Consider the following 13,042-nt stretch of genomic DNA (forward strand, 5'->3'; position numbering starts at 1 on the left):
GTGACTGTGAACCCCAAACGCACCTGAGACACGGAGGTCCCCCCACCTCGCCTGCTGAGGGGCACACGGGGTCCTCGGGCCCAGCTCCGCCCCCAGAGGAGAGGGGTGGCGGGAAGCCCGAGTGGCATCCCAGACCACCAGGCTGCTCTCGGGAGGAGCAGTGCCTCCTCCCGAACCCGCAACCTCGTTAGTATGGGTGGCCCCAGGGTCACCGAGGCCTCTCCCGAGGGGAGGAGCCGGCGTGGCCCCTGCGTGTGCAGGTGGAGGCGGTGGCCCGTCGGTGAGACAGTGGGGTGCCGTGTGCGCGCAGAATGAGGCTGCCGCAGACCGCTCCCCGGGTGTGGGCGCCCCCTGGAGGAGGCGGCCCACTGCCCGGGTGCAGCTCAGGCCCGGGAGCCCCTTCTGGCCCTCGGGTAGGAGTGAAGGCCGCAGCATGGAGAAGCCCATGTCCTTCCTGTGGGAAGGCCTTGCACCTGGCCTCTCCAGACGGGGGGCTCAGAAGCACGTTCTCAGGCCCGTGACCGTCCGGAGAGGCCCATCTGCATCCCGGGTGCCTCCCTTCGTGCCCCTGCCTCCTCCTGACTCCGGAGAGCGAGCCCGGAACGTTCTTGTGTCTTGCATTCTCCCTTCCCTGGAGAGCAGGGGTGGACGGCTGTGGGTCACTCGGCTCTCTTTGGATCTGGCCTGGCACTGGCTTGTCTGAGCCTTTTTTTTTTTTTCCAGAATTAATTTGGGGCTGAAAAAGGCTGACAGAAGTCTTTGTTCCTTTGACGCTCACTCAGGAAGGAAAAAATCCGTGGAAAATCTGACATCTGCACTATAGGGAGAAGTCAGCGGATGAGGAGGAATATAATTATTCTCTGCTCCCGGAAGAATGTTTCAGATTTTTAAGTGTCTCATATCAACTTAGAATTTGAATGACATTTTAATTATTTTGTTTTTTTCTTCTTTGCCTGGTTTGAATCTCCAAAGAGACCCGCTCTTGGATTCCAAGGGGTGCGGGGAGCAGAGCTGCGCTCACGGGGCTGTCGCGTGACGGCGGCTGCTCTCCTGCCCCGCGAGCAGGCACGCGATCACCGGGAGCTCGTGGCCGTCCGCGTCACCGGGACAGGCTCGCTCGGGTCTGGCTAGCAGGCACGCGGGACTTCTCAGAACTCGGTTTTCCTGTGGACACAAATGTGCCACAGAGCTCTGCCCAGGGGGTGTGTCTCTGGCACTTGTGTGACCTAAGCAAACCTAGTTTCCAGAAAGATGGGGACTCCGGTCTTCAAACAGCACACCCGGGCGCCCAGAGCTCGTCTCCACATGGGTGGAAGGTGCCGCCGAGAGGGCGGGTTGCCAGGGTGGCCGAAGGCCGGGTGTGTGCGCGACCCCCCCCCCAGCCCAGCACCCCATCAGAGACGGCAGTGGGTCGGGGCTCAGGACAGCAGAGCGCTAGCAGCCCTTGGGGATAGATGTGCAAGCCGACCATCTGTAAACCAAGCCCGCGTGCACGGCAGGACCAATGCTAACTCGGTGTGTCAGGAAGCCTGAAGGGCCACGCCGTGTCACTGGGACTCCCGTGTCGCCTCTCATCCCTGCCCCTTTGGGTGTCACCACGTCCTTGCCGCCCACCAGCCCGAACTCTCGGCTGCTCCCCATGCTGCACCCATCCTGCGGGCTCCATGTTCCAGACACATCCCAACCTGGATGGTCCTTCTGCCTGGACAGCCGCGGAGGCCCCTCGTCACCGATCTCGTGTCCCTCTCTGGCCTACTCCGTCCCCACCCGAACCTGACCCCAAGGCCAAGGGGACCCTGGGAGTTCCCGAACACAGCCTTTCCCGGTCTGCTCAGCTCCAGACCTGCCAGCCCGGGCTCCCTCACACCGCTGCCTGGCATTTGTGCCCCTCGCTCCTGCGGCTTGTCCCGGCCTCTCCAGGGCCGCCCACCTTCCTGCTCCAGGGCCCGGGTGCTCTTCTCGGCACCCTCCACGTGCCTGCCCCGCCGCAGCCAGACAAGGCCTCTTCTGCGCCAGGCTCGACCTGTTGAGTTCTATGTGCTGACTACGCGGGTGGGGAGGCGGGCGGGCAGGTGGAAGGGAGGTAGGCGGGAGGGTGAAGCTGGTAGGACTCGGCCCAGAACTGTTGCAGCTGTACAAACCACGGTCACGAGGGAAAGCGGAGCCGCAGCCCACGCCCGCTTTCTGTCGGTGCGGCTTCTCACCTCCTAACCGAGCTGTTATGTAAGAGACGTCGCAGCAGAATCTCTGGGACCCAAGCGGGGTCTCCAGTGCCGGCAGCGGACAGCCCCCTCCTAGGAAGGGTCCGCAGGGAGCTGCGAGTTCCCAAGAGAAAGCCGGGCTGGAGGCATCTGACCGACAGACGAGCTGCTGTGGTCCCCGAGGCTGCAGACGGGCGGCGTGCTGTGGACGCCAGTGTCCTCGGGGCCACAGGCCGCTCAGGGCCCTCCCCGCACGGCCTCTCCCCTGCGTGCCCAGCGGCTGAGCCGCTCCCTGGGCACGCTTCAGACCTGCTGTTCGTGGGGGCGGTGGAGATGTCCCCTCCTGCCCAGCTTCCTCTGCGTCCATAGAAGCGTATGCGGATCCAGGGCCTGTGGCTTTTCTAACCCGTCCGTTTTTAAAGCCTCCCAACCGCATTCCTGCAGTCATGCTCAGGCAACCTGTTTTCAGGGTGCCTGGCCAGCTCAGTTGGAGGAGCCTGGGACTTTTGATCCCTGGGTTGGAGTTCAAGGCCCATGTTGGGTGTAGAGATTGCTTAAAAAATAAAAAATCTAAAAAAAGAAAAGGAGAGCTGAGTCTTGCAGGAAGCACAGAAGGAACTGCCTTTGTAGGAGGAAGCTGGTGTTTTCTACACGTAACACGGGACTTACTCACAGAAAAGCCCCAAGCGGGCCTTTCGTACAGCTTCGTTCATGTCTTCTCTGGTCCGTGTTTCAGGTGCGAGAGAAGTTCTGTCCCTCAAAGCTTCCTTTGGGCGGCCCCACCGTGGCGGGTTTGCGTGTCCTCGGGAGCGGCTCACGTCCTTCTGTCTTGTCTTGGCAGGGCCTCATCAAGATCCGGGGAGACCGGTGCTGGCGGGACCTCACTTGCATGGACTTCCACTATGAGGTGAGCCCCACGCGGGGGACCCGCCCGCCGCGCCACAGGTGCGGCCTCTTGGAGGCCTCGGCTCGGCTCACAGGGCTGCCCCCTCCTGCTTTTTTTCTCGGGAGGGGTGGGGGGTGATGGGTAGGTCACGAGGTGGCTTGCAGTGCCCCAGCACGTGGGGAGGGCCCCGTCCTGGAGGACGGGGCTCCCGGTGCCCGTGGCTGCGGGCCCAGCGGTCCCTTGGGCACCGGTCCCTCCACCGCTGTCCACGGTCCTGCCCGGGCACCCTCTCCAGGCAGGTGGGCTGGCCCCGCGCACCCCCAGGCTGGGAGGTGCTCCACTGTGCGCCCTGCCCCCCAGCCGTGGCAGACGGACGTGGGGGCAGGCCCCAGTCCCGCTATGCCCACGTTTCCAAGGCTCCCACACCCCGTTCCCCACCCCTCCCTGGAACCCCGCCTGGGTCCAAGCCCTTCTGGACGTTCGTGTCCCTTCTGACTGCTCACGTTTGTGGGGGGTGGGGACCGCATTGCCCCGTGAATGAATTAGCCCGAGAGCATTCGGTGTGTGTGCACAGAGAAGCCCTCCCGGGTGCCACGTCCCTCTTGGTGACACTCCTGGCGCGCGCCTGTCGGGACGTTTCCTTCCGCGTTTCCCGCTCCCGGCTTGCGGCTCCGGTACGGGAAAGGCAACGTGCTCTGCCCCTCTTACGAGGCGTTTGCTTGCAGCCCTCCGCGCCTTGGGGGTTTTCAGTCCTGACGTGTTGAGTGGATGCCGACTCTGAGTCCCAGGCACGTTCGGCTTCACGTCCTCTGTCAACCGGCCCGGGGCAGGGACGTCCCCACGTGTGCCGCATTTCATGGGGGTAGGAGACCGTCCTCGGGGCACATGCGCCACAGACTCCCCTCCCCTCCTGCCCACGGGTCCATCCCTGGGTCCTGCAGCCACCTTGCCACAAAGTTCCAGACAGTAAATGTTCCTGGCTCTGAGGAGGGAGGTGGCGTGGGGCCCCCTGGGCTGAGCCAGGACCCCTGGGGCCACCCAGCCAGTCCGGCCGCGTCCCCTCGACTGCCCGCTGTGTGCAGAGGAAGGGAGTCAGAGCAGGAGGAACAGGTGGCACGTGCCAGAGTCCCCGCGGCACCACCTGGTGTCGCGTGCCTGCAGGTGTTGACCAGGGTGAAGGCGGGACCCGGGACTCCAGTCTCTATGTCATCAGGAGCCTCGGCCAGCAGGGAGGGGCCGGATGAGCCTGCACACGGGGTGGGCGAGGTGTCCCAGCCTCCTGCATCCTCAGAAGGGCTGGAGGCGGGTACAGGGAGGCAGAGTTCCTGCATCTCTCCAACCCTGCAAGGGATCCGGGCAGACTGGTGGCGTGTGACCCACGTCTTGAGGAGGGGGCCAGCCAGCCATGATGTCGGTGTGAGGCCAAGGCCTCTGGGAGTCCGTCTTCTAGGACAGACAAAGTCTTGGCTCAGCGATCATAGTGGAATCCAGGGTGTAAGGGAGCGGCTGCCCTGGGGCCCTCGTTGCAGTGCCACTGTCGCAGACCAGGAGCCTGTGCCCCCAGGTCAGGTCCCTTGCAGGGACAGAAGCACCCCGACTATCTAGGAGAAGCTTTTGCCTAGTGGATCATGTTCCCCCATGCTCTAGAAGATAGGTGGAGTGAGGGCACCCGACGCAGGTCAGGAGTGGGGGCTGGGACCCCTCGTGCTATTTGCCGCCCGCAGAGCCCCGTCAGGTTGTCTGTGTGCCTTGAGCAAGGATGGGGGCCACACGGCCTGTCCTCGGTGACCTGGACTCCCCAGTCAGTGGCAGGTGGCAGTGGGATGAGAGAGGGCAGCTCGTTCACTGTCACGGTACTGCTGGTGGGAGGCTCACAGGAGGGACCCTCAGGGGACAGCCAGGGAACTGGCAGGGGTGGGGGGGCAGGCACGCAGGTGAGAGGGAGGGAGGGGCTTCCGGCTAAGACAAGAACCTGGAGTGCCGTCAGCGTGGGGGCTGAGCCCCTGCCTCCCCAGACCGGGCAGTGAGCCGGAGGCCAGCGGGGGGGGGGGGGGGGGGGGGGGGGGGGCGGGGGGGGGGCGGGCTCGGCAGACCTCCTGCCAGCCCCAAGCGCCGACAGGAGAGGCCCGCACCCGACACCGCAGCCTCGGCCCGCGGTGTCCCGTCTACGTCCTCCCGTGACCTGGGCGCAGCTCCTGGCGGACTCAGAGCACAGGAGGGCCCAGGCAGGGCCCCTGCGTGTGTGTCATCAGCCTCGGTAGGGGAAAGAGCGGGTGACCTCCGTGGACGCTCCCAGGATGAGCCACGGTCCCTGCGGGTCTCACGGTGGCCCTGAGCAGCCACAGCAAAGCCAGCCGTCCCTCAGAAGGTGCCGGGAGCCCTGGCCCCCACGCTCACGGGCTCTTACACGGTGAAACCGTCCACGAGAAAGGCCCCGGGATGGCCTCCCCGCCAGGTGCTCAGCGAGGGAGGAAAGGAAAATGCTGTCTATCTGCCGACACCTCTGTTCCCTGTCAGGGTGGCCGCGAGGTACGGTGGCACCCCACGCGGGGCAGCACGACTTCAGGTAGTGGCCGACTTGCATTCCCCCGTGACCTCTCTGCCCAGAACAGACGAGTCGGGATCTGGACTTGTGACCTTTACGATGCTTTAGTTCCCGGACGTACCCTGGACGTGCGCACGCCTGAGCGGGCCCCTGCCCGCGGCTGCGGACACGGGCGTGCGGTGTGGTCTCTGAGCAGCCACACGGGCTCCCGCCTCGCTGGCCACCCGCCGGGATCCACCTGCAGCGCTTCTGGGGTCGGGTCTGTGCCCCACCTCAGGCCGCGGGAGGCAGTGGGTAGACGCCGGCACCGGTTTCGTTCTGAAGTCCTTCACGCAGAGGTGACCTTCCGTCTGGGACACAAGTCACGGTCGGCTTCCGCGACTGTGAGGTCCTGCAGTCCCTGGCGCGTCCGAGGGGCCTGTCACGTCCACTGTGCTCCTAGGCGCGACTTCCACGCCTGGGCGGAACGGCTGGCTTGAGGGCACCCGCGGGGTCCGCCTCAGAGCCTCGATGCCTGAGCAGACCCTTCAGGAGGCGGGTCCGTGCCACGCGGGGGCCCCCCGGCCTCTACCCCTCCGAGTGCGCGTGAGGCCGTCCACACGAGCACTGCCTCGTCGGTGTTCGCTCCCAGGGCCGCGGGCACCAGCCCAGCCCAGCGGGGACTGCCTTCCCGCTGCTCCCTGAGCCTAAACCAGCTTTTGTTTGTTTGTTTGTTTATTTTTGAGCGAAGGAGAGAGACAGAGTGTGAGTGGGGGAGGGGAAGAGAGAGAGGGAGACACAAAATCCCCAGCAGGCTCCAGGCTCCTAGCTGTCAGCACAGAGCCCGACGCGGGGCTCAAACTCACAGACCGTGAGATCATGACAAGCCAAAGTCGGACACTTAACCGACTGAGCCACCCAGGAGACTTTTTTTTTTTTTTTTAATTTTTTTTAATGTTTATTTACGGTCATTCTTGGCACTCTGCCTCCCGGGTCCAGGCCGGCGCTCCTTCCCGGGTGCCAGTGATCTCGGCCATGCCAGGATGCTCTCTGGGGTGACCGAGGCAGGCTGGGCCCCAGGGACGAACAGCAGTGCCGGTGGGAGCCTCCGGCCCCTCCCAGGCAGCCAGGCGTCCTCCCGGGGCTGGGCGGTGTCATGGGGGGCTGCTCACTAAACCCTGGGCATCGTGTCCTCCCTCCCTGGGCGAGCTTCGGTCATCTGCGCGTGTGAACGCCGGCCCGCCGAGCGGTGACCGGCGTCTTTCACGGCCCACACACCCTTTCTGGCTGTGCCCGTTGGCCTTGGGTACAGCCGAGGGCACAGCTGGGGCCGCTCTACCAACGCCCCCACCAAGCACAGCAGGACCTTCCTCCTACATCGCACACCGGCCCCAGCATAGGAGACTTCTGTTTGGGTCTCCGGCCAGTCGGTCCTGTCTTTAACTGCCACCTGGGGACCTGGGTTACCAGCTGTTCATACCATAATTTGATGGGGGTCACCAAACGCCCTCAAATACAGGGGTCCGTAAATCTGGAAGGAACCGGACTCAAGACTGACATTACTGTGAAAGCTACAAATGTTAACATGATGGGAGTGGAGGCTGAGTTAGCTCCCGTGGGTTGGGAGTCAAGGCTTGGTCCCCCGGCAGCTTTCCTGATTTCATAGAAAGGAAGTGTATTTTGTGCGTACTGGGGACAGGAGGGGAACACCACCTGGCCGGGTGCTTGTGGTGGCCCAGGCCCTGGGGTTACCCAAAGGGCGAGCTCTGCCAGACCAAGTCCGTGAGAGGCAGGGGTACAGCCTTAGGGTCAGCGAAGGTCATTGCTACTGGCACAGACCTGAACCCAGGTCCCTGTCACTGCCTTCTTCGTACAGACCCATGCCGCGTGCCCTCGGGGCTGCTTCTGACCCGTGTGCGCCTCGAGGCTTGACCCTGTCTTCCCAAGTTGAAGCTGGTAACAACCCCAAGGTTTTCATCAGATCAGTGACACGCATACTAGAGTGTCAACTCTGTGAGGCCAGTTAGTGTAACCGAGTTCCCGCGTAGGTGAGAACTCTGCAAGTGTCCTTGTTATTGATTTCTAGTTCCATTCGTTATTGTCAGAGATCATATATATGTGATTTGAATCTTTTCAGATGTATTCAGACTTGTTTTGTGGCCCAGAATACGGTCTTCGTGAATGTTGCGTATGAGCCTAAAGCAGGAGTGTCTGTCCCGTATTCGCTGAGTGCTCGTGAAGTCTGGCTGGATGGTAGGAGTTTCGTCCCCGTGTCGCCTTGTTTTGTCTGTCTACTTGCCCGTCAAGTATTGAGAGAGGAGCTGAACCGTGAAACCCCAATCGTGGACTCGCGGACACGTGGGCCGGAAGAAATGACCCTCCCTCGTAGGCCGGTCCGATGCTCCCCCGGCCGGCGGCGTTCGCGCGGCCTGCATCTTCCACGCTGTGATTGTCAGCCCACGTGCGTCCTCGCGTGAGACGTGTGTGGCGTCGGGCCCCGTTGCGTCACCTGGTCAGACTGCCTTCCGGCTGTGTGTTCGTCACCGTCCCCGAGCACGGCGGTCTCGTGGCTGCTGCCGGTTTGCTGTCCCGCCCAGCTGTCCTTTACATCTTCTTGTGTCTTTTTCCGCTTCTTCTGGATTTCTCGGATGTTTCTTACAACCCCTTTCCAGCTCTTTACTCAGCTCATTAGCTACAATCGTTTTGTTTCCGTTTTCGTGGTAATTTGAGGGCTTGCCGTGGGAGTCTGTCGTACGTCACAGCTAGGACCGGGACGGTGACACGCTCGCTCTCTCCCCGAGCCTCCCGCTGCTGCTGTCGCACGCGTCCTGTTACAGGAGCCACAGGCCACGTCGTTACTGTTGTTGTCCAGTCAAATTGGCCTTTAGAGATCGCACATTATATCGGAAAGACAGCCTTGTGGGGCCGTCCGAGCCCTCAGCATCTCCAGGGCTCCCCTCCGATCACCACCTGCTTTCCCTCCACCGGGCGGCCGCCCCTCACACCCCGTGGTGCGGGTTTGCTGCCGCTGGGCTCTTGATCCGAAGGCCTCTCTCCCCCTTGTCGGTGAAAGACGTTTTCGACAGACTTGTTTCGGTCCATGAGGGACGTGGCTCCAGTGCCCTCTTGCTGGGACCCGGGCTCGGGCGGGATGAGAGCCCCCAGTTCTTGCGGAGCCGCCACAGCCACCCCCGGTGTCTCGTGCTCTTCTACCCGGCGCCAGGACGGTCCCGGACCCGTGTGCACAGCTCGCGTTGTTTCCTTCTCCGCCGCCCGTCATCGGGGCGGGAAGCGGAGGCGGCCTCAGGGGGTCTGAGCTCCCAAGGTGAGCACACACGTGGCACCCGTGTCCGCCTTGGCGTCACCAGGGACGGAGCCTTCAGCCCTGACGTCGGGGCCCGCAGCAGGCCAGCCGCCAGCTGTGTGAGAGAACACGGTACATCTCCCGGTGTCACCCTGAGACCCTCTCCTGACAGGCGCGAGCGACGTCCATTCCCTGCCACCAGGGAGCCGCCCACAGGGAGACGCCTCCGTGTCCCCAGGGGACACACCTCCACCCCGAAAACAGATGCAAACTTGAGACCGCGGGGCGGACACCTCACCTCCCGGGCTCCGCGAGCCACGCACGTCCCGGGTTGGCAGTGATGGCGCGACGGGGGTTTTCTGTTGAACCAGAGTACGTGCAGCTCGAGGGTTTTCCAAAACTTGTTCTTGAGACAAGGATTACGCACGTTCCTCTTCTCATTAAAACCTCATGCACATAATTCGTAGTCCCTAAAGTGGGAAAAGGGCCGAAAAAGCCATTTCTATCCTCACGCTTCTCACTGAGGGCCTGGAAGGAGGGCGTTGGAACCGACAGGAAGGAACGTCGCTTTCCCCAAATCCTGAAACTGTTTTCATCACCCTTCGTGTTGTCCTCACGTTTTTCCTTTTTAAAAGTGTCTTTTTAGGGGGCACCTGGGTGGCTCAGTCGGTTGGACGTCCGACTCCGGCTCAGGTCAGGACCTCACAGTTCGTGGGTTCGAGCCCCGCATCAGGCTCTGTGCTGACAGCTCGGAGCCCCGAGCTGCTTCGGATTCTGCGTCTCCCTCTCTCTCGGCCCCTCTGCCACGTGCACTCTCATTCTCTCAAAAATAAATATACGTTAAAAAAAATTTATCTTTTTAAGGGACCCAGCTGTAAGATGACGCACGGGTCCCCCGGCTGGCCGTCCCCCGGCCTGCAAGCTGGGCCGAGCTCCGGACACTCGGCCACCATTCTCTAACGAGCTGCGGCTGCAGTGGTGAGCACAGCAGGCCCTCCTGCCACTGCTTTATGGGGTGCGACGTTCCAGCCACCTCCAGGGTTTACGACCAGATTTTATGACATAGTGGTCTTTTCCAGCATCGGTGCAAACAAAAATAAAACTCTGTCTCCACCTTGCAGGAGAAGGGAGACCTCGGGACCCTCCCAGCCCCTAGGCCCAGACACAGCCGCCCCCGGCAGGGAGCAAACCCACGGGAGGAGCGTGAGCCCTCGGCCGGCGGTGTGGGGCCTTGGGAAACGGAGCCATCCTCTCAAGGACTTGTCGTGGGAGGTGTCGGACACCCGTCACAGTACTTGTTCTCATTTCTGTGTGGCAGAGAAGCCAGGTGGAGGGCACGGGGCCCACTCTGGGGCTCACACCTGCAGACGTGGGGCCCCGTCCCCCCGCCGACCGGCTGCCCCCTGCCGCGCCAAGCGGCGGATGATTCTACTGAGCATGTGTCTCTGCTTCACGATAAGTAAGGTCACAGAAACTCGAAGGAACGGGAATTTGCAGCAGCTGTCCAAGTTTATTACAAATTCAGGTCACAACCTTCTCAAAACCCCAACACGGTCCCTGACCACTGTCCTGTCTAGGCTCCCGCTGCCGCGGGCATGACCCAGAGGTGGCGTCGGTGGGCTGCCAGCTGGGGAGGCCCCGAGCTCAGCCCTCCCGAGAAGATGTGTCTTGCCTGACCTCTGCTGAGAACACGCAATTACTCACAAAACCCTAGGAAATATCCCCTTGTCCCAGAGATGCGGTTCCCAGAAATCTGCCCCAACCAGAGATAAACACGAAGTTCAAGAAATGAAAACTGGCAGAGAACGCGGCGCCCCCAACTGGGGGCAGCCCCAGCCTGGGCGCCCCCTGCCAAGAACACAATGAGCCTGCCTTGGGCAGCGGAGGGTGGCCTGGCCGCTGCAGGGCCTGGAGGCGGGGCCTTGGGGGGCTGGCCAGCCTCACCCCCGACCCAGACAGTTTGTTTCTGCCAGAAAACACTTCAGCGACCACCGCCCGCGCCTCGGGCTCACTCCCACCTGCACGTTGAGGGAAGGAACAGATGAGACGCTCAGCGCCTCTCCCTGCAGCGTGACTCCGTGAGGAGCTTGGCCTCTCTCCCCCATCTCCCCAGGAGCAGGGGGTCCCAGAAGGCAGACAGCTGTCGCCGGGGCCCCCGCAGATCGCAGGAGGGCCCCACACCTCCGGAGAAGCAGATGTGACCCCCTGGTGCGGTGACTTCCGAAGGACTGACCTCTCTGAAGGCCAAGTAGAAACACGTCCCCGTGTCCCGTCACCAGCTGGAGGCCGTGAGCGAGGCTTGTCTGGAAGGGCCCAGCAGAAGAGACTTCCTTGTGCTTGTTGCTCAGTGCTGGACGGTCCACTGTGAAGGACAAGGGGCCGGGGGCTGCCTGTCCGCGGGGCCCCGTGGGCCGTAAACCCCAGATGATCGTGAAGAGGAAGGCGCATCCTGGGCACACGTGCTGTACTCGCTCAGGGGCCCAGGTAGCCCCACCCACACGCCTGCCACCGCGCGTCCGGGCCACGGAGGGTCCGAGTCTGCCGCACCCGGGGTTGAGGGCCGGGGGACCTGGAGAGAGCAAACGAGGCCCCGAGGCCGTGCGGGCAGGTGCGCCCTTCTTGTTCACAGGTGGGAACACGTGTCACGTGCTGAGAGCCCCTGGGACGGACGGGGAGAGGCCCGCGGGGCGCTGCCCCGGGCTGCAGACGTCTGCTCGGAACACGCGTAGACGCAGAGCTGTGAGCTAGACGGGTGTGGACGGAGCCACACTCGGTTTTCCCGCTGGGCCCACCGAAGGGCCCAGAGCCCGTGACACGTGTGCCCAGGCCGGGCTCCCATCGAAGGGAACGTACCTGAACCAGAGGCGGCAGCGTCTTCAGGGCCAGAAGGTAAGGAGCGTCTCTGCAGTTAAGTGACGGCGAAGGACCCGCGTGCCCGCACAGCACAGGCAGCTGGGCCGGAGGGACAGGTCTCCCTTGCAGTGGAACACCAACTGACCAATGAGGAGGAACGGCGGACCCAGAAGTCATGGCTCAGAGGCCAAGAGAGCCACGGATTCTGGCAAGAACCCGCAAAGGATGCTGGAATGCAGGCGGGGGTGGGGAACTCCACGGCCCCAAAGTGCTGGGCACGGCCCGGCCGACACCCCCTAACCGGGTCCAGGCGGAAACGGCCATGCTAAGGCACATGGTCCCCTCAGGCCCCGGGGACAGGCCCGTCCCCTCCTCGGCCTCCTGCCCAAAGTGCAAGCCCCACATCTACCGTGAGGGACACCCTGCAGATGAGCTAGTCTGTGTCTAAGATTCACACGAGGGTCTAGAGAGTCTAGGGGCTGGGTCGCCTTTTGTTAAACACATCCTGCCGGGCAACAGGAGGAACCTGAGTCAACCGTCCCTGGTTGTGACCGAGACAGCTCACCCTTCGCGCTCAAGTACTGAGGGGCCAAGCACACGAGGTGGGGAAGAGTGCCGTTCAGGGAGTCTCTCCTATTCTACCGACTTTTCTCTGAGCCAGAAAGTGTGTCCAATGGAAAGCAAGAAAAGTGTTCCCAGATGGGACGGTGGCCCTTCCCGGGCAGTTGTCCGGCCAGGAGCTGCCCCCAGCCTGAGCCAGGGGGCGGGGCGGCCGAGGGCCGCTGTGTTCGCGACCCACTCCCGCGGCCTCTCGTCCGATCCCGCCACCCTGCGTGTGCAGGGCAGCATGTGACCGGCGTCCTTGGACCAGCAGTCCCCACCTCTGCCCACTCACGACAGACAGAGGGACAGGTACTGGTGTCCATGCCACACAGGTGCCACGCCAGGGCACCTCGGGGCTGGGGAGCAGGTGGGCGCGGGGTCCCGGCAGCAGCTACGGACGAATACTTCCTCCTCCGGCCTAAACCACCTGCGACGAGTAAGTCCTTTAGTGTCAGAAACATCTTCAGAGTTTCAAAGCTGGAACTGCACCGGCCCCACCGCTCTTGTCCGTCTGTCCCTTTGGCGCCGGCCTCCCCCTCTGATGGTGACGTCCTCGTGTGAGGTGTGCGTGCAGGGAGTGTGAGCGCGAATCCTCGAGAGAGAGAGAGAGAGAGAGCGTTGGCACACGGCCTGCGCACGCCTGGCGGCAGCAAGGGAAACAACAAGGCCCC

At 63.0% G+C, this 13,042-nt stretch overlaps 1 protein-coding gene and 1 long non-coding RNA gene across 3 annotated transcripts in view; one reads left to right on the top strand and one right to left on the bottom strand.

Annotated features, from left to right (window-relative positions):
* Window positions 1-13,042, top strand: part of LMF1 (lipase maturation factor 1) — an 88,505-nt gene that overhangs the window by 61,101 nt on the left and 14,362 nt on the right. The window contains exons 2-3 of one of the 2 annotated variants that reach the window (XM_042972463.1): window positions 2,832-2,937; window positions 3,043-3,108. In XM_042972463.1, coding sequence (XP_042828397.1) covers window positions 2,832-2,937; window positions 3,043-3,108 — 172 coding nt within the window. The remainder of the gene's footprint in view (window positions 1-2,831; window positions 2,938-3,042; window positions 3,109-13,042) is intronic. The other variant, XM_042972462.1, reaches the window with a different exon arrangement.
* Window positions 6,582-13,036, bottom strand: LOC122234763. Its single transcript, XR_006212699.1, has 3 exons — window positions 11,149-13,036; window positions 9,214-9,385; window positions 6,582-9,030 (listed from the first exon to the last, which is right to left on the bottom strand). It is a non-coding gene; the product is annotated as an uncharacterized LOC122234763 (long non-coding RNA).

Source organism: Panthera tigris, chromosome E3 (assembly GCF_018350195.1).
Source record: "Panthera tigris isolate Pti1 chromosome E3, P.tigris_Pti1_mat1.1, whole genome shotgun sequence".
Taxonomy (NCBI): domain Eukaryota; kingdom Metazoa; phylum Chordata; class Mammalia; order Carnivora; family Felidae; genus Panthera; species Panthera tigris.